Source organism: Sylvia atricapilla, chromosome 4 (assembly GCF_009819655.1).
Source record: "Sylvia atricapilla isolate bSylAtr1 chromosome 4, bSylAtr1.pri, whole genome shotgun sequence".
Lineage (NCBI taxonomy): Eukaryota > Metazoa > Chordata > Aves > Passeriformes > Sylviidae > Sylvia > Sylvia atricapilla.
This window is the reverse complement of record NC_089143.1, coordinates 43,360,391-43,381,262: the sequence shown is the minus strand read 5'-3', so window position 1 is coordinate 43,381,262 and position 20,872 is coordinate 43,360,391. Positions and strand designations below refer to the sequence as shown.

Sequence of the window (20,872 nt, the reverse complement as noted above, 5' to 3'; positions counted from 1 at the left end):
GATTGGCTGACGCTGTCTGTCAATTGTGTCCGTGCCCGCCCTCCACGCCCGCTGATTGGCCGGGCGGGTTGAGAGCGAGGGAAAGCTGTGGCCGCGGGGCCGGGCGCATGAGGTGCTGACAGCGCCGGTGGCTGGGCGGCGCTCGGTGGCGTTCGGCTCCCGACGGGATAGCGGAGAGTTATGCCGTGGCCTCGTCTCCCTGGGGATAGTGGTGGGTTCGGGTCCTTGCCGTGCCGTGGGGAAAGGCCGAGGCAGCGCTATGAGGGATGAAGCGGTGTGGAGAAAGGGGTCTCGATGTGCGAGTCGGCGGGAGTAGCGCAGGGAGATTCCGGGGATGTTGAGTTTATTCTCTTCTTTTACTGTCCCACATGTAGTCGTGCCTCCTCGCGGCTGTGGCGTTTGTGCCCGGGGCATGCCCCAGGTCGGCTTGTTTCCTGCGTGGGCCTCCTGGAGCTCCTCAGGGCCGCCTCGCCCCTTGGAGCTCCCGCGGTGCCCGTCTGGTGCCCGCTGGCTGCCCTTGCAGAGACGTTGTGGGCCGGTGTTTGAACCCGCCGAGGCCAAGGAGAAGCAGTTTGCCTCTCCCTCGCTCTGGCTTCGTTGTCTTCTCCGTACCTTGTTAGGCCTGAAGCTACCAAAGGATTTCCTAATATCAGGATCTCTGTGCAGTTGCAGGTTGTGCAACACAGTAAGTGTAATTCACTTGCTGAAAGGAGATGGGACACCATGTCTAGCAGGTGGGAGCCATGCTATTTCTGCTCCTGCCTGTTGGGGATTTTTTTTTGTGTGTTCTACCCTGCTGCTTTTCTAAAATCTCCTTTTGATGAAACCAGGAGTTTTGTTAAACATTTGGCTTTTTTAGTGCCCTGTGACAGATGTAATTTGAACTTCTTGAGAGTAGTTGCTTGAATGGATTCCTGCCCCAAAATGAATACTGGCTTGATGAAAAGACAAAAAAAAAAAAAAAAAAAAAAAAAAAAAAAAAAAATATCCCCACCAAAAGTCCTTTTTCCCTACAATGGGAAAAATTACTGTTAACACTATTCTAATTAAAGGATTTGTGGAGTCTGTTAGAATGTCACGTGAAGGCTGTTGTGAAAAAGTGCACTTAGAAATAGTAATTACATTGATGCAAAGTACATTTGAAATGACAAAGCTGGGGCAGGAGTGGGGGAATAAGCTGCAGCCACCTCTGGATAGTAATATCATTGCATAACATCCATAAAGCTAGTAGGGGAACAGGCACTTCATCACTCCATAAATTTGGAATGTAATATATTTTAAAACTTTAGTTTTGTTCAGTAAATAATAATGGGTTGTCAAGAAATGCTTGTGTGAACTTTAAGCTGTTTTAAAATGTTTTTCTTATGAAAACTAAACTGATGAGATCTCAGGACACTGTGTTTTGGAGCCTAAGCTTGAAGACAAAAAGAAAGCTGTAAATGTAAGGGGCACTGAAGAACAGACAGTGGTACCTTTATTTTTCTGGTGATGACTTTTTGGGCAGCATTTCTCAAGAAGAAGTGGCATAGCACTTGGAAATGGCATTTGGACAAAGGATTGAAGTGATGAAAAAGATTGCTTGCCTAAGCAGACCTTAGGGCAGAAAATCTTGGGAAAAGAATAGATGAATTGGGGAAGGAAAAAGATGCAATGGAAGAAGCATCTGATGTGAGGTTTTTTTAGTGGCCATAGTAGTAAAATTGGTAATTGCCAAGTGATGTGATTGTTTTCCATCACCTAGGTGACAGAAACCTTGGCATGCCAGAGAAATAGGAGATAGGGCAGCAGCAACCATATTGATAAGGTTTCATTTTTCAAATTGGATAAAGCCATGAAAATAGGGATCCCAAAGGTGGGATTATTCCAAACCCTTAGTTTTGCCACAGTTCTGCCTAATTTTATTTTATGTTGGTATTAATTAAATTATTTATGTTCATGCATTCTTTGAGTTCTTTAGTAACTGGGCACAGACTTAAGGTGTTCCTCCAGTATTTTAGCACTAAAATACAATTGGTATTTTTATAAAATGTAGTAATAAGATAATAGAACTTGTCATCTCAAGTAGCTTATTGGTCCCTTATGGTTTATAGAAGAATTCATTCTTCTACTTGAAGGGCAGCATTCTTAAAAATAGTTATGGTACTTACATTGTGACAACTGTGGTAGCATTTAGGAGAGGTTGAATACACACTGTGTAGTTGCTGGGTAAAGTTCTGGATTATCCCAGCTACAGAGCAATGGTCTGAAAGCAAGTACACCAGTGATAGTGGTTGGGTGTAGGATTGAAGCTTCACACTAAACAAAGTTGTGGAAAATAGGCCAGTGTAGCCTGAGTGGTTTTTCTGGATTTTGGTAGCTTCTGTCTGCATGTAACAATTTAGAATTTGCTGAATGAGAATATTTACAATGTTCTGTTGAAGCTGTTGCAGATATGCACGAGGAGAATAAAGCTGCAGCTAATGGATGCAGCAAAATCCGAAGGGGTGCTCAAAATGGGGCTGCTTTACTTGCCCTAATGGAGAAGACTGGATACAGCATGGTTCAGCAAAATGGGCAAAGGAAATTTGGTGGTCCTCCACCAGGTAAGCATTTCTTTTGAGATTTCTTCTGAGACTGAAAATTGGTGTAGCCTCATGTTGTGTATCTTGACAGTGACCAGTAGTAGAAGCCTAAGGAAACACTGTAAGAAACAGAACACATATGGGGAGGATCCTGATGTGTTTTACAGTTTCTAGCAACTTAAGATCTCTTGAGCTGGACTGTGTTGAACATTTGCTTTTGCTGGACTTAAAAAGTCACAGTTTTAAAAACAGCTAAAATTGATAGGTAGCAGGACAAATGTGGAGCTCACAAAGCCAAGTGTGTTCCGTATGACTGAGAACACCCTTCAAAACATTTAGGGACACAGAAGGGAAAACCAAGTTGGTGGTAGTGACATAACCCAGCTATAGTGTCTTCTCTTACCCCTTACCACTTATATTGGCCAAAGCATTGTAGTTTTTTACAAATTTTGTTCTCTGTGAGAGCACCAGTGCAGATTAACTCATTTTGTTTTCAGAGTTGATAATAAAATATTTCTTTAATTTGAACAATCTTTCCAGTGTTGTTGATGTCGGCAGTGTACAAGAATTTAGCTGCTAAGCCTAGTTGTCTGACAGGGAACACAGTAACTCTTCTTTCTGCATCAGATTTTGCACTTAGACAAGCAGAAAGGAGGAAAATTCTTTGTGCTGCTGCTTTAGTTCATTCTCACTTGTGGCCTGTGATCCTATGGCTTTATAAATTATGCTCATAAGCATGAACTTTATTTACTTATACCTATATGTAGTTTAAGTTTGAGCTGCATCAAAATTATTTTTCTGGAAGTTCTTCTGTCTTAAATTTTGTCTGTACTTTTACTAATGTAGAATAACAAAAATAAACCCTGTGAAACTATTTTGAAAATAGCACTGGAAAAAGAACTGCAGGGCATCACTAACTTCAGCTTGTTCTTAAGTTATTGTGCATCTTTTACCTAATAATGTCTTTTAATTAGAACATTAGATGGTATTGTGTTTGTTTAGCAAAGCTAGTTTTATTAATATTTTCTGAAACTGGATGGGGTTGACAAGGTGTCTTTTCCATCAATCTGTTCATTGATATTAGGTATGTATCTTTCCTTCAAATACCCATGTATTTTCATAGGACATTGAAAATCCTTTTTTTTTTTTTAGATTGGAAGTTAACCTAAGTTACTATAAATGGCTCTAGGCCAGGTGAGACTTAAATGTTTGAGATGGCTTGCAGGAAATTACAATATCTTAAATGAAAGATTTCACTGTGGATTCTGCTTAAGATGTGATTTCTATAAGCTTGTGTTGCTGTCAAAGGGTATTCTTAGTGTCAGCTCTGTTCTCAGCAGATGTGGCTCAGAATTGCCCTAAGAATGATGGGTTTTTATCTGGTACTGTGTATACCACTTGTGAAAAATGTGTCTGTAGAGTGTTTAAAGAAAAAAGATGAAAGTGAATTTTGATAGTTTTATGTCTGTTGCCATCTGAGCAATGGAGCCAGTGATGTTGCTAAGGCATGTGAGTCGTTAGAATGACATGGAAGTTGAAGATGGCATGGACCCTAACAGTGGGAGGATTATAACTAATGTTGATTGAACTGCAAAAATAGGAGTCTCATTCTCTGTCATCCAGCAGTGAATCAAGTACCCAGTCAAAGAAATTCTCTCGTCAGCTGCTTGTGGAATGATTTTGACTTTCCATGTTTGCTCTGCTAAGTACATGTCACACATTGGCAAATGTGGCACGGACCAGTTTTCTTTAAGTCAGAGGCTAATTCCAGTTGGCCCAAATGTGTTGTACTGCTGAGTTACTATGCAGCTTTAAAATTAGAAGAGGGGGTTTTGTGTGGTAGATGGCTTTTACTTACTGAGAATCACTGTTCAATCAGTTACTGAGAAATCAGGCTGAGAAAGATGGTAAATGTTTGTCAGGCTGAGAAAGATGGTAAATGTTTGTCTAGTTAATAAATAGATAAAGCTTATTATTTAATTTCATGACTCCTGCACAATTGTTTCTCGGTTGAGGTGCACAGTTGCCTTTGTCTTTGGAGCTCCTAAATGGTGTACAGTTGGTTTATTGTTTTTATGTGACAAGGCACTGACATGATGTGAGTGATGGCAGTGTTGGCCTGCAAATGGTGCTGGCTGCCATGTCCAGCTGAAGTGGTCAGAGATATTTAAAAAGGTGGAATGCTGTACAGGACAGAGCCAAGCTTTTTCTTAGCTAAGTCATGGCAGTGTGACTCCAAACTCATGTTAATTCTGATCCCTTGGTAGCTTGTAGTTCTTTCTGTACAGTTAGTGTTTAGTTTATAGATGAAAAATGATTCTGTGAGAAGGCAAAAATCTCTCAATTCTGTTCATTTTTTTCACAAATAAATTACAGACTCTTGACAATACATGAGGGAAAAAGTGCTAATTACAAAATCATCTAAATATCATTTATTCTGAACTTCAAACCAAAGTACATTATTTAATTATCTTGCTGTCTTAACTTGTCAAGAGTAATTATTTTTATCTTGCCTTGTTATGCTTCGTCATTTCATACTAGTATTTACTAAGTTTTGTGTTAGTTTTTTCTGCCATTTTGAACTCCTTGCTTTTTCTCCTGTAGAAAACCTTTCTTGTCAAAAGCTTAAGAAAAAGCTTTTAGTTATGATTTCAGTTTTGTCTGCCTTTGAACATTTTACCTGAGTTGTTTGTCTAATTTTAAAAAAGAAACAAAGCCAAACAAATGTTTTTAAAATTACTTTTTTATTATTTTGGGAAAATGGAGTGCCATATTTAAAGACCATAAGCACATTATATTAAGTGCATAAACACAACTTTATATGATGTGTTGAACGTATCTTGCAGTATATATATATGGCAGAGGTATAAAAGCATGTTTGAATGTCCTTGGCTTAAGGAGAGAAGCCCAGATGCAGCTTTCACATGTCAACCAAAAACTGACTTGTTCTGTGGATTTTTTTTCCTTCTTTTTTTCCCGTACCATCCACTTACTGCCTGTGAAAACTGTGGTCTGTTTTTAGAGTAAAAATGTTGCATCTTTTTGGCTGTTGCAGAAAATTTGGCTCTGTATCTTACTTTCCTCAGGGAGTCCTGTTTTATTGGATGAATGAAGGTGGAAGCAAAATGTTTGGACTTTTTGAAGGATGTCAAGGAAGTAAAAAAAAGTACTGCAGTGGGGACCCTTAACAAAATTTATAAAAATACAGGCAAGAAGTGCAGAGGAACATTTTGTGTTTCTAAAGCATTGTAGTAGAAAATTAAACTGAAGTTCTTATCTAGGTATCTTTCTTAGGTATATCAGTTTTATTAATAATTGAAATAAAATTGTAAGGGGCATGACATGATTGGCATAGAGACTCTTGGTAAACGTGTCAGTGTTTTTGATGAACAGGTTCAGTGTGCAGAAATGCAAACTGTGTTTGTGGCGCTTTTTATTATTATTATTATTATTTAAACATAAAAGAAGTAAGATGCAGTAGGAGAGAATGTGCTAGTTTTCAGTTGAGACCAAAAATAAATAACTCCCACATTTGAACTGGGTGTGAGGGAAATGTGCATTTGTACTAAGATTGCTGTTGGACAACTTATTTTAAGGTTGGGAAGGTCCTCCACCACCCCGTGGATGTGAAGTTTTTGTGGGTAAGATTCCTCGTGATATGTATGAAGATGAGCTAGTTCCTGTTTTCGAGAGAGCTGGGAAGATCTATGAGCTCAGACTGATGATGGAATTCAGTGGTGAGAACCGAGGCTATGCGTTTGTGATGTACACCACTAAAGAGGAAGCCCAGCTGGCCATCAAGATCCTTAATAATTATGAAATTCGTCCAGGGAAGTTTATTGGTGTCTGCGTAAGCTTGGACAACTGCAGACTGTTTATTGGAGCAATTCCTAAAGATAAGAAGAAAGAAGAAATCCTGAATGAAATGAAAAAAGTTACAGAAGGAGTGGTGGATGTCATTGTCTATCCAAATGCCACTGACAAAACTAAGAATCGTGGCTTTGCCTTTGTAGAATATGAATCTCACAGAGCAGCTGCAATGGCTAGAAGACGACTAATCCCAGGTAAAACTGTTTGTAATTAAACTGAGTTTTTATGGGGCGTATCTATTTCCATATTGTGGAGGGATGAGATGGTGGATCATCCCTGTTTTTCATTCTTTAAGGTGTTTTGAGAGTTACAGAACAAAACTGTAGTGTTGCCTTTTGGCTAAGGATGATTTTGGTTTTTTTATGTTCTGTTGTTGTGGGGTTTTTTTGACTTGCTTTTTAAGAAGCTGTAATTTAAGTAGTTCTGACAATTAAAACATGAACACCATTTTATGTAATTTAGCTACTAACACCAATATGTATTTGCATGGGCACACATTCAGTTTTCATTTACATGCACAAGGCTCTGCACTCAAATTCTCTTAAAAGTAAACTTAGAAAGGATAATGTGCCCTGAATTTTCTGTGGGTTGTCATGAATGATTTTATTTTCATCACTATGAAATATCTGAACGTTTCATACTTAAAAATACCAAAAGGTTGGTCTTTAATATTTTACTAGAAAAGAATTTTGAAAGAAAAATAAAGGAAATAAATACGCAAAAGTATGTACAATATACAAAATGCAAAATATCAAATACATAAAATAAAATTTCAATATAATACTGGTAATAATATGTAATATATTTAACATATAATTGGTATATTTTACCTATGTATATATGTAAAAATATCTCCAGATGACTCAAAGGAAAATAAACCTGTATGATATGCAAAATGATGGGTTGACATGAGTAACAAAGCAGGTTGGGTTTTGTTTCTTTTAGTTTGGGTTCTGGAATCTGCTGCAACATAGAGTAAGGGTTGTGCTAGAGATACACATTTAGATTATTATTTCCAGGTGTTGCCCATCCTTTTTGAAGTGGTAATATTATTGAAGAGGTTGTCTTTAGTAGCTAATTACTTTTGGTCTCCTTTTTGTGTGTGTCCGTGTGCACGGCACAAAGTCTTTGTTTTGGCAGCTTATGGTGCTTTATGAACCCAAAGGTAACAGAACACTTGTCATTTTTTCAGAGTCTCATTTACTTTAACAATTTCAAGTGACTAAAGTAGATGTAGACAACAAAACCCAGTTTCTTGTAGTATGCATCATGTTTGCTTTTTGTAGAGATAGGTAATAAGAGTGATTCTGCTTTCCATTGCATGTTTCTTATTTATGTAATGCTTCTTTGCTGTAGGAACGTTCCAGCCCTGGGGTCATACTATTCAAGTAGACTGGGCAGATCCTGAGAAAGTAGTTGATGAAGAAACTATGCAGAGAGTTAAAGTATTGTATGTGAGAAATCTAATGATATCTACTACAGAGGACAAAATTAAAGCTGAATTCAACAAGTTCAAACCAGGAGTAGTTGAACGTGTAAAGAAGTTGAGGGACTATGCTTTTGTTCATTTTTTCCACCGTGAAGATGCAGTCGCTGCTATGTCTGTAATGAATGGAAAGTGCATTGATGGAGCCAGTATTGAGGTAACACTGGCAAAGCCAGTTAACAAAGAAAGTTCTTGGAAGCAACATTTTAATGGTCAGATAAGTCCCAGTTCTGAAAATCTTTTAGGGTTTCCTAACAAAGAAGATGGTACTCAAAAATCCTTGGGGAAGCCAGCAAGTCTTTCAATTCGTCTTAATGGTCAGCACAGTCCAGGCCCCCCTGAAGTGGAAAGAAGTACGTACCCCATTTTTCCAGGAATAAAGCTTACTCCAATTAGCATGTATTCTTTAAAGCTGAGTCACTTCAGTTCTGCAGTAATGCATCTGGATTATTTTTGCCATAAAAATAGCTGGGCACCACCAGAATACTGCTTGTATTCAACCACAAGTCAGGATGGGAAAGTACTCTTGGTGTACAAAGTGCTTATTTCTAGTATTGCAGATGATTCCCAGACTTATTTCATGCCAGAAAAACTCTGTACAACAGTAGAAGATGCAAAGGAATTGGCAGCGCAATTCACACTTTTACATCTAGGTAAGCGTAAACGTTTTTGGTTATATATGAAGAACTGAAGCTAGAAAAGTTACTTTTAAATTGTTCTTGGTATACGTATCTTGGTGCATGTGTGTATTTTCTATAAAGTAGTCTACAGAAGACTTGGTTCTTGTGTCAGTTGAGTCTGGACCATTAGATGAGAGCACTGAGGAAACACTGTAAATATCTAAGTCAATCCAATGTAAGCATTTTTGCTTACATTTATCTAGTGGAATGATGTATAAGGAAGAATTAGATGACATGTAAGTAAATGTGGTTTAAGGTCCTGTGAGATGATTACGGTGCTGGAAATCTGTTTGAAAGTCCGTGTTCTAGCATTTCATTTATACACTTTCCAATTTTTAACATCAGAATACAACTACTAGAAGAGGAAAGTTTTTATATTGTAAAATTGGAGGGGGAGAATGTTGGGATTTTTTTTTTTGTTTGGTTGGTTTTTTTCCCTCACTTGTTCTAATTTTGGTGAATTGGAAAAGTGCTTGCAGTACACTGTTATAATAGTGTTGCCATTCTTCTCCTCCTAATACTGCTATTTAGCACTTGTTCTGCTGGTCTCTTGAGATGTATGTAGGCTGTGGTGAAATTTCTCCCTTGGTGAGTTCATGGCAGACTTATTTCAGGCTTGACTATGATGACTTTTTTGCAGTGCATGACTAAAATGTAAACAAGCTTTTTATTCTTGCTTACGTTCTTTCTTCTCCTTGGGTTTGGATTTGGCCTGGCCAAAAAGTCCTATGGGAAGATGAACCTCTGAAGCACAAAGCCTTACACATTGTCTCCACTTCAGCAATGGTGCACTTGGTTTACATTAGTGGGCCATCTTCAGAAGGTGATGCTTTCAGATGTCCAAAGTGATCTTTTAGTCAATAAATGGCTAAGTAACTGTGTCTGGTTTTGTACACAATGCTTTTTACTAGTTGAGTGTCTATTTCCATATTCTTCTAGCTAGGAAAATTAGGGGCACACCTTTACAACCCATGTAATCCTGAGCACAAAGGATAAAATAGTACTAAACTCAAAATAGTGCTGTGAGGCTCTCCTTAAAAGAACAACAAAGACAGTTGCAGGTTTTATGCTTGACCATATATACCTGCCCAGTTTGCCTTCTTCTGTTACCTAAATTTATTTTCTCTCTTGTATTTCTCTGGGAAAGAATCAAGGGAACAATTAAAATTAGATTAAGAGTGATTAAGATATTAAGCTGTAGGCAAATCCTGAATGCAGACTAAAAAAAAAATAGAAAGTATGTATTAAGATTTTTATCTTCTCAGTTATAATTACAAGTGCTATAGGGAAAAGGTGTTAAAGTGGATTTAAATTAATAGTGTTCTAAAGCTTTTTAGCATTTGATTGTGCCATATAATCACAGTTAATGTGAATTGGTATTTAGCAGAATTCCCAAATACCGGGTTTGTTTTTTGACAGCTGTCTACCTAATATCCTAGTTGCTAGTAATGCTATCTTTCTATCTTTGAATAACACTTTTTTTCTCTTTTGATGGCCTCTGTGCATTCTGGTTTGTGAGGATTTGGGCCTTCAAAGAGCATACAGAGCCCTGATTTGAAGCACACATATAAGGCTGACTTTTGAAAGATGCATGTGTTTTATATTGATTAAAAACCCACTTTTTGATGTTGGTACTGTTGTGATGCTGAAACAGCCCATAGGAGTCTAAAAGTACAATTTCTTTTCCCTGTCTAGTTTAAAGAAGTTGTTTCTGTTCCAGTTTAATAATATATATTCTGTGTTGTAAGAAATATCTGCAGGTAAAGAAGAGTTGCTAGATGTGACAGAATCCTTCCTTCTCATGGAAGTGTTGTGTGGTTTAATGTGTTGAATGATGCTGATGCTGCTGATGGATGGGTTGTGGTTTTTCTTTGGGGTTTGGGGATTTTGTCTGTCTGGGTTTTTTTTTTATAACTAGCAGTGATTTGAGAGAAGTCTGTGTTTCTTGGAAGTAAATTCCTATAAACTTGAGTGTACAAAGATGACATAGGGACTAATTCTTTCTGGTAAGTAACTTCTTTTACAGGAACTTAGTTTTTTGGCCACTTAATTTTTGATGATGTGTACAGGTTGAGTTCTGCTGGGTTTTTTTCTTTTTAAAGCATATAACTAGTAAATAAGTAAGTAAATGAGAAAGGGCTCCTTTGATTAATAATCTCAAGGCATTCTGGCTTCTTTCTTTCTGTCTTTTTCTTTTTTATTTTTTCCTTTTTTTTTTTTGTAGTATGTATTTCTGTATTTACTTTGACACATTACAGAATACTTGGTTTTTACACACGTTTATATAGTACTGGTACACAGCAGTCCTGAGCAGACGGCAGTACAACAACTAACCACTTGGTGTCACCTCAATATTTTGAAAATTACGGTTCTTAGAAAACACAGAAGCAGTATGCCGTCAGGGAAAGATTAATCAGCCATATTTTAACGTTAACAGATAAATTATCAACATATCAAGGGGGTGAAAACATTCAGGCTTGGCTAAATGTGTGAAAATGACATGTCTGGGTGTCCATTTGTGAGAAGGAGAGCAGAACTGTTGAAATTTCAGGTGAATGTTGTCAGGGGGAGAAGTGGGAGGAGAGGGAACAGAATAGGGAAACACCTGAATGTCCTGTAGAAGAATTAATACATCTGCCATTAATTTGAATCCCATTTCTGCACAAGTAAGTCTGTGCCTTCAGAAATTACACAACACCTTAATGTCAGTTGCGCAATGGCCCTTGGCTGTTAATTGTGTCATCCAGTTAGAAAAACATGAAAGGCTTCCTACTCTTACCTGTGCTAGAGGCTGGCTAAATGTGAAACAGCTCCAGTTCAGAGACTCTGTGGTTGTACAATTAGCACACTCTTCATATTCCGCTTGTGGTCCCAGGGGCAGTGTTAGTGCAGACTCAATCCTGAAATTGGAGGTGGTGGTATGATTCAGGTCCTTTCCATTGGTAACATAGGTATGTAGCTTATGGAATCAAACTGGCTGATCCACCATGTCTTTAAAGTACAGGCAGAGGAAAGTGTGAAATTGCTTAGATGTGCTCTGAATTGTGGGAGAACTCCCACCTCCCTTTCTTTAGTAAGAGTAAACATCTGAAGCCTGGAAAAGCAGAGCCTTCTTTTGAAAACTATTTTTTGTTTGTTTGGTTGGTTTGTTTTCACTTCTGGTGGAATTCCACGGGTTTTAAGGAAATACCAGAAAATGTCAGAACCTATTTCTAGTCCTTAAGATAATGCTCTCTATAGCAAAGGCTGAGTCCTGGGAAATTCTCTCCCTGCAGAGTTCAACTATGGGTGATGGGGAAAAATGAGAGAAGTTTCAGCAAAGTTTCCTGTTTCAGGGATCTGCTGGGTTTTAAATGATTATTCCACTATAGGATGTTTGCATTTCACATGTGCTATTTCATGTTCTATCTCTCTGAGATGCAGTTTATGAAATTATTTTTCTAGGTAGAAGAGAATATTTTAAAGTATTTATAAGAAAAGCATAAATAAGTTTTTCTTGTTAAGTCTTCAAGAAAAAAGCCTTTTAAAACTAACTATAGCACATGAATAATAGTTTCCTTCCCGTTCCCCACATATAAGTGTTATAGTAAATGGTACTTAAATAGGTGGAGCAGGCATTGTATCTTACTAGTCTGAATTCACTTGTTTAAACATCTTGGATACTGCATGCAGTAGTAATTTATAAGTCATGGATGAAACTTTTATAACCTAGTTCAAGAAGTCTGTATTTAGCGTCTGTGTCTCCGAACAAATGTATCTGCAGATTGCCATTCTAGATTTTGGACATCAAAACTAAAGGTCAAGTGAGATGATTTTCATATTTTGCTGTAGGAATTTTCTTTACTTAAACATTGTTTTGTTTGCTTTATCAAAATTAATTATATTGCTATTGGAACAATCAGCAGCCACAAATTTTAAGATGTTTGAAAAAAATACAGAAGTTGCTGATTTGTTTGGCAAATACAGATGATAAGTAGTAATTCATGGTTTGGGGTGTTCTAGTGATCTTTAGAAAGGCTCTGAATGTATAGGAAGGTCTTTAACAGTATGCATTTAGAAGTCTGAAATATTTATTAGGTGAGTTACACATGTTTTTTTCTTACAGCCCCCGAGCAAGCATATATAACATTGCTGTCCCTGAATGCAGCATGGTGGGATAGTAAAGGTGAGTAAGCCTCTCAGGATTATTCATTGCAGCTTTTTGCCCTCTCAAAGACACTGTCTTAGCTGTACTGTTTGTTAGAGAAGCTATGCTTTCCCCACAGACACAGTTCTAAGAAGGCTTGTAGAGGTTCTCTGTTGCTTTTTCCAAAGGACACAATACCTCTACTGCCCTGTACCTGCTGGTGGATTACACAGTCTGATGTTCTTGTTGGTTGTGCAGCACAAAGGAACATTATGGTTTTCACACCTAAAATGACTCTGAGTCATTTTCAGGCAGTTCTTAATTATTTGCCTTTCCAGCTTGGGTTTAAATTTAGGTACAGAAGTGGGAGCTCTTACTACTCTGGATACTTGGACTATTTTTTGGCTAGTCAGTGTCATGTATAAAGACTGCTCTCTCCTCTGAGTTTCTTTAAATATGCAGTTGTGGATCAATTTACATGTGTGTATCTGTTGCTTCTGAGGCCTCTGTCTTTTTTTTTTTAATGGTTTTTGAAAGCTTACAGGGCAGTTTGAAAAGGGCATTAAATCCATTCTCTGTTTTAAATTTACTGCTGGAAGCTTCTAATCTCAGGCACACAGAATATTTCCCAAAGATTCAGTTATTTTTTTTGGCTGCTGTGATGGACAGAGAACATAAATTTATAAATCTTGGCCTATATAAGAAACTTGGAGAAAAAAAAAAAAAAAGTAAGACAGATACAATGATGTTGGACTATATCTGTGAAATAACTTGTCTGCCTTCTGTAGAGTCAGTCACTTTGAAACAGGATATAATGAACATGTTTTTTCCTACTCCACTGATGATCACAATGAAGTTGGATTTTGTTTATGCAGTGTACATCAGGCAGAACTGGTGCTTAGTTGAAGGTAGACTCCGATCGAAAGTGTTAAATATGCAATATGAATGACTGCTGCTAGGATAAGTATGATATATGTAACTAATGTGGCTCGGAACAGTGATCTACTATGCACCTGAAAGTTGTCTGCATTAATAATCTGCATTGAGTGAAAGTGAAACAAAGGGTTATTATTATGAAATTCAGTTAAAAGTGTGTGATTATATATATAGAATGAGAAAATGTATTTTCTCAATTTTCTCAATTTTTCTGAAGAATGGGGTCTCTTAAAACTGTAAGGGTCTTAGGAAAAGAACCCCTTTGAGCAGTTGATTGAACGGTTTCATAATTATTTTGAGTTAATGTTAGTGCTGCAGAGGAAAGGGAGGAACACAGCATTAAATGCTTTTGTTACACCATTATCTTAAGTTCTTAACAGTTAAGTCCGTCTTGAAATGGATAATGCAGAATGTTTGCTGAAATCAAACTCTATTTCATCCCCCTCCCCTTCTCTTTCTACAGTCAACTGTACACCCTACTTGGTTTGAATTTCCCCAAAGAGAAGAAGTTTGGAATTTATTGCTTTGGATCTTGTCATGAAAGGAAAAAGAACACCCCGCTGATACATAATTACTGGAACTTCACATTCCATGTTTATTGATGAATAATTCTTCAAAGCATGAGTATTAAGCATTTCGATTTAAAGATTAGTGAAATTGAATGTTAAATTGTTTTGGTTAGTTTGATTAAATTTGGGTTTTAAAAGATAATTTGTTTAAAAGATTTTTATTACCTGTAATAGTCTATACAGCAGTAATTTATATTTAGTGTTGAGAAAATTTGCCACAATTACTCCTTTATATTCACACAGAATTTTTACAGCTTCTATTGTATGTAATAAATCTTAAACAAATGTTAAGAAAACCCACCAACAAAACAATAAACACCATTCTGGCACCCTTGCCTTTTCATAAATAAACATGCATAATATGAAACTTAAATACCATCCTCAAGTTTGCTTCCATTAACTTGGTGCAAAATTTTAGAGGAAGAACATGTCCAATAAAATCTTTGCTTCTGATATAGCAGTACATCAATGGAAAACTGGAATTTGGAAGCACTTTAGATCAGTGCACCATCAGGCTACATTGCTGTAGTTGTAACACTGAGGTTCAATACCTTAGTTAATTCTTGGACACAAAAACAGGCGAAAGCAAATCTTGACAGATACAGATTACATGTATTTTTATGTACAGCTCAGTAGGTTGTATTTCCTTTTGTTAGCACCTCTCTGTTGGGACACGTGTGCTTTCATATTTATAGAGGCCTTACTTTTATCCAGGCTCTCCCTTGAAACCAGCACCTGTCCTTGCCTGTGGTGGCCATGTGGACCAGCAACTTGCTCACTTTCTAATCAGGCCATGTTCTTCTTAAAAAACATTGTTAAGCATTAAACTGAAAATAGTATTTGATTTTTAAAATTCGATGTATGTAATTCATTTTGAGTGAGCCATCCATATTTTTATTGTGACTACTTTGCATTTCTTAGTCAAGTGCTTTATTTATTGAATGACAAAAGAGTAACAACCTTTTTTTAACCTTTTTAACAATCTGAAACTAATAACATTCTTATTTATGGAATTTTATACATAGTTTCATTTCATTGACAAGGAATGGGCCAGGTGGTTAAAATATCTAAGGGCCTCACCTATGCAAGTATTGTTTGTAAGCTGTTGTATCTGAAAATTGTTTGTCAGGAAGGAATATTATGTAGACAGAAAACAATGCAATGGAAAGATTTCAAGTTGAATAATTTTTCTTAAAAGCAATCAACTGTTGTAGTCCAATACGTATTTTGGTTCAGTGTATTTCATCACCATATTAAATTGTCCTTTTTGCTGTTAATTTAGGTGCAGTTATAGCAGTTTCATTTTATTTGATATTAGCTACAGAATAATTCTTTTACATGTTGCAATTTCTAATGTTGAAATAATGTGTTTGACTTCTGTACACGAATTAACATTTATATTAAATTTATGCTGTTCATATTTGGTGTGTGTAAAAGAAAAATAAATTATTATTTTAGACATGGTACCCTTCACAAACTTACTCTGGAGGAGTCACTTCACTTTCTATAATAACAGGATTTGGCCAGAGGATCCGGTGCTTTGCTGAACAAAAGGAAGGGTAATTAAGTGTCTGAGTGAAGACTGGAAAAAAGAAAAGTAATTCTTGAAAAGCAAGTTCGTTGATTAGCTTTTATCACACGTGAAAGTTGTTAAAAGTATAGGATTTCCTAGAAAACTCAGGTGTAAAGGGAACAGGGAACTTGTTTAATCCATGTTCAAACCAAGTGGTTTCTAAAGGCCAAGACAAAAATCAGTGTTTGAGATAGGATGATATGGTATAATGCTGATAAGACAGGGGGTTGGTAATTTAAAAGTATTTTCCTGGCAGCCTGAGCATTCTAGTCTACAGACTGCTGAAATAAGCTTCATTTTATTTTTCAAGTGTTTTCATGAAGACTTAGGTTTTTGCATTTCTGATGGAAATCTGGACCAAGCAAACCTAGGTAAAATGGGTATTGTTAGCTAATTAAGGGAGCTGTGGGCCAAGGTGCACAAAGAATGCATAATATTGCAGTGAATACTAGAAGAAGAGCAGCAAACAAAAGTTACCTCCTCAGTGAACAAAACAAGGTACTGCCAGTACTGTAGAAAGCCAGGAGATTGCAGTTTTCAGGTGTGTAACATCCTTCTTGATCAGATTTCCAACTGAGACAAAAAAACCCAAACCCAGTTTTGTTACAAACTGGCAAATCCCATCATTATTAACATGCTCACGTATCTTGGCAATTATTTTCGGTATTCTCAACATGTGTGGCTACTAAACCATTATCAAAGATTTGAGTGTATTGAGTACTGGGCTGATGCCAGCCGAATCCAGACAGAATTTGTCTTTGTTCCACAGCTAAGAACAGTGGTGTAAGGAATAAGCAGCTGAAGCAGCAGTAGCATGCTCTTGCTGTAATTCAGGCTTTTTTGCAGTTTATTCAGAATACATCATTAGAAATCTCTAATCAGTGTGCAAAATTGCAAACATATTTTTCATGCTTATAAAAATCTCACTGGAGCTTATTAACCTTTGGAAAATAAACCACCATGTATTTCTTCAAAAAAGGTTGTGACAGAACACAGTGTTGCTTTTTTTTTTTTTTTTAATTACTTTTGTAGAATGTAAAAAGTAAATTGGTCTATGACCCTGTAACTGGTGTAGAAATTAAAAGTCCCTTTGAAAGTAGAAGATCACTGACTTTGGTGAAACAAAGTTCTAGTTTGAGCTACACCCACTGCATCAAAGAACTTGCCCTAAATAAGAAAAAGAGATCCTTATTCTCACAGTTACCATTTTCATTTATTTGCCCCCTTTTTTTTTTTTTCTTTCTCCCTCTAATATTATTACTACCGTATTTTTTCATGGGAAAGAAACAGTAAATTTGGATTGGGGAACCACGATTACTTGTCACCCAAAGTTAGCATTCTATATAACAACGAACATGAGCTAGTAAATTAATGGAAATTTCTATTAAATATGAAACAGCATTAAAGATCAAGTCACCTGGAAGATACTGGGTTAATGCACACTCCTGAGGTAAAAGCAATCCCCAAGAAATCAGTTGTTCTAAGTCCTTTCAGCAAATTTCTTGACAGCAGTTGCTGTGTATAACAAAGAATGATCAGTTTGTCATCTCTTCACACTGTTCAGTGGACAGCCAGAGGAAAGAAAACGGGTAATGATCCAGCAGTCATTGATACAGCTTTCCTGGAGTTAGAGCCTGGACAGGCCCTAAACAGCCAGAAGAAAGGGAAGGCTTGAAGCAGTCTTTGAGAGCTCCTTTCTCTACCACCCTTTCTCTACAATATGAACAATGAGCCCCTGTGGCTAGAAGTTGTTTCAAAGTTGTCCGTGGCTAAACTTTGAAGAGACAGAAAGAGTAAAATGGCAGTAAAATCACAGACTGCATCAGTAACCCTTAACCTCCTCAGAGCCAGGTCCATGCTGCCATGAAAGCAGTGCTCAGGCCACCAGGATGGCAGCTGCTGTCAGAAATGGCAGCAGGCATGTAGGACTCAGATGGGACAGGCCTTTTCTGATAATGCAGCTGCTGCACAACTACCATGGAGCAGCATTTAACAATGCAACCACTGTCAAACAAGGTCGAATTCTTAGAATTCTAGAATGCAAATAGTTGCTCATGGGAATGGAAATAAAATCTTATATACTGCTTGAAGGTGGGTGAAATTTCAAGAATTATAAAGACACAAATACCTTCCATAAGATCCCACTTCAGGCTTTGAGCCTGAAGAATTTTTTTCTTCGCTGCCAGAGGCTGTGACTGCTATGGGAAGCTTCCTGCAGAGGGAAGTATTTATTCACTAGTACATGAAAACAAAATTCATGCAAATACTGGTCCCTGCGGCAGCCAGGCCTTTCTGTCTCTGTTCTAGAGATTTTACAGCAAGGGAGGGGAAGGACAGTTCTTCCCATTTCCCAATACCTTTTCACAGGCAGAATTTAATATTTGCAACACATTCCTAGGGAAGACAAGAGTAGGAGGTCAGATTCAGACATGAAGGAAGACTTCATTTGACTTCCCTACTAACCCTTTTCTTCTTTTCCTTATCACATAAGGACCACTGTGTTGTTTGTAGGTACCTAATTTAACATTGACAACTTCAGCATAATTAAGGAAGAATAGATCTCTTGGGAAAGTGTATCTGGGCTGGGGGCAGGAAGCTATCACAATCAATCTTCCAGGAATTAAGTAGTTCTGACTGTGGAGGAGATGCTTCAGAAACTTAAATAGTGGAAGAAGAGCTTATGTGCAAGCAAAAAACAGCAAACCAACTCAGGATCCCCTACAGGATGACAACAGATTTGGAGGACCACACAAAAAAGGTCTAAGTGCCAAATTCCAGTTATCTCTTCTTGAAAACTGAAGGTCATATTGTTCATGGAATCCAAAATATTTGGGTTTTGATGTGCTGTTTTTATGCCAGAGATGCAGGTAGGTCAGAAAACGGTTAACAGCTGGTGTGTAGCACTAGCTTTTTAGGGAGGGGTGGTGAGCAGCTTTCAAAGTGTTAGGGTGAAAAAAATGATCATAGGAACACTGATGAAAGGGTTAGATTTTTTCTTTAAAATAGAAAAAAAAATTTAAACAATTTTTTTTTATCCTCCAAAAGCTCACCTCTGCTATCTAAAGCAACATTCATGAGAGAAAACTACCTGAATATTCTTTAAGGCATATATTTTGATGAAACTTTCACTACATATTTTTCCTTAAAAAAACCATACACTTTTCAGCTACCATGAAATCCTATTTATTTTATCCATTCATCCTAGTCAAGAATTTAAGCTATGGAAGCAGTAGATAAAGGCCAGAGGAAACAGTTACATCACTCAGTTTGTCCAGCAATCCAAAGGCATCATCCCATTTCACATATGGCCCGGGAGCAAGCCCAGTAACAGCCCATGAAAGCACACCTTCCAGAAAGGCGTCAGTCCACAAGGAGTTGAATCTTGCAATATAAATTGGATCAGGGTGTCCTAACTGTAAACAGGCACAGTACTTTACTGCAAAAATACTGGATTCCTTCACCATTCAGAGGGTATTTCCTAAGCTCTTGATATCCACTCTGAGCTTAAGAAATTTTCCAAGCCATCTCTTAGTACCAATAGCTCTACATACTGGTAATAGTTTTCAGCTGTATTTTCCTGCTTTTCTTTTCACCACCACACGTGGCACTTAAATATTAGATAAATAACTAGTAAATAACTGTGAATAACATTACAGGGGAACTCCAGCCAGCCATGGTGCTGATGGAGTTCAATTCTATTTAGCTCTGTTGAACCTGTGTGACAGAATTCACAAGGTGGTCCTGGTGAGAGAGAGCTGGGTGTTAGCAAAGCTTGCTCCTCTCATTTTTATTTCTCTCACCTGAAGGAGGGAGGCCTCCAATTTACAGGACCTCAGGGGCTGAGCTGCTGGTGGAAATACTGGTCTCAGGCTTCTGAGAAGAATGAAGTGAGGTGCTCTCACTGCAGAGTTCAGGATAAATGTGGATGCAGGCATTCACAGGACAATACATCTGGCTATCTGAGAAAGTTATCTGGACAAATACTTGTATTAAAAGGTCTAAGAATATGAAATATTTTAATCCTAATGTAGAAGAGGAATTCTTTAAGAGCTCAGATATTGTAATTTGTGTGAACAATTCTAATATTTAGGCACTTCTAATGCTAGGGTGTAAGGGAGATGTAGTGCATGCTGTACCAGTTCGGGCAGGCATTTTAGTGAACCCTCAAATACTTCTGTACACAGCTATCCAACAGGTTAATGCTACAGCCTTTGGGAAGCTCAGCTTCCAGTTTTTGTCACCCATATTACAAACCCTGATAAAATCAAGCAGGCATGGCTGCATTTAGGGCTGGTGTAAGGCTAACAAGAGATTCCTGCTGCAGTAGTGAGTCTGGTGAATTTTGCTGTCCTACCCTAGAATTCTTTGCCAGAAAAATGTTGTTCCATTTCATGCTGAATTTGTGCTTGTTAAATCCATTTCAACTGCATGATATACCAGTACTTTGTAATGAAAAAAAGTTACTCTCCTGTATGAGATTTCTAAGCTATTCTCTAAGTTTTCAGGAACCCACTGAGACAGGGAGATGTCAGACAATAATGGATAGTGAAAGTCTTCAGTGCAGAGGACAACCCAATCAGATACCTCACAAGGTTTTAATAACCTTGTTATTTCATTATTACAAGCTAGCCAGCAGTAATTTAAAAACTTTTTTTTTTTTTTGCCAACCAGAGTGAAAAGATTTCTTTTTCTATTTCTTCACATCCTAGTGTACTGTTTGTCAAACAGAAGTCAGAAGAGATTGGTGAGGCATCTAGTGAAGGAAAAATATATACTAGCAGCCTAAACAGCACAATCAACATAACTCAAGGAAACTTCATGTCAGTATGATGTTAAAAACTTTATGAATGATTTTTGGAAAACATTTTTTAAATTCCACTTTGATTAAAGTTTACTCATATTCTTGGTAGATTAACAATTAATTAAAAAAAAATAAAAGGCAGTTTAATTACTGTTGCATGGGAGAGAGTTGCAGAGATTATGAGAAGAGTAGGGATAAAGATCTAGAGTACCAGTAGGCATTTTTGATTGCATTACATGGATAACTATTTCATAACATTAAAAAACCTGT

At 37.4% G+C, this 20,872-nt stretch overlaps 1 protein-coding gene across 1 annotated transcript; it reads left to right on the top strand.

Annotated features, from left to right (window-relative positions):
- Nucleotides 1-2,424: 2,424 nt before the first annotated feature.
- Nucleotides 2,425-15,029, top strand: RBM46 (RNA binding motif protein 46). Its single transcript, XM_066317705.1, has 5 exons — nt 2,425-2,582; nt 6,158-6,625; nt 7,788-8,570; nt 12,703-12,762; nt 14,123-15,029. Exons 1-5 carry the CDS (start codon nt 2,432-2,434, stop codon nt 14,146-14,148), a joined length of 1,488 nt encoding a protein of 495 aa, XP_066173802.1. The 5' UTR covers nt 2,425-2,431; the 3' UTR covers nt 14,149-15,029.
- The last annotated feature ends 5,843 nt before the right edge of the window (nt 15,030-20,872 follow it).

Coding starts and splice junctions, on each gene's coding strand:
- RBM46 (XM_066317705.1), top strand. CDS start 2,432: ATGCACGAGGAGAATAAAGCTGCAGCTAATGGATGCAGCAAAATCCGA. Junction 2,583..6,157: donor ATTTGGTGGTCCTCCACCAG/GTAAGCATTTCT, acceptor ACTTATTTTAAG/GTTGGGAAGGTCCTCCACCA. Junction 8,571..12,702: donor ATTCACACTTTTACATCTAG/GTAAGCGTAAAC, acceptor TTTTTCTTACAG/CCCCCGAGCAAGCATATATA.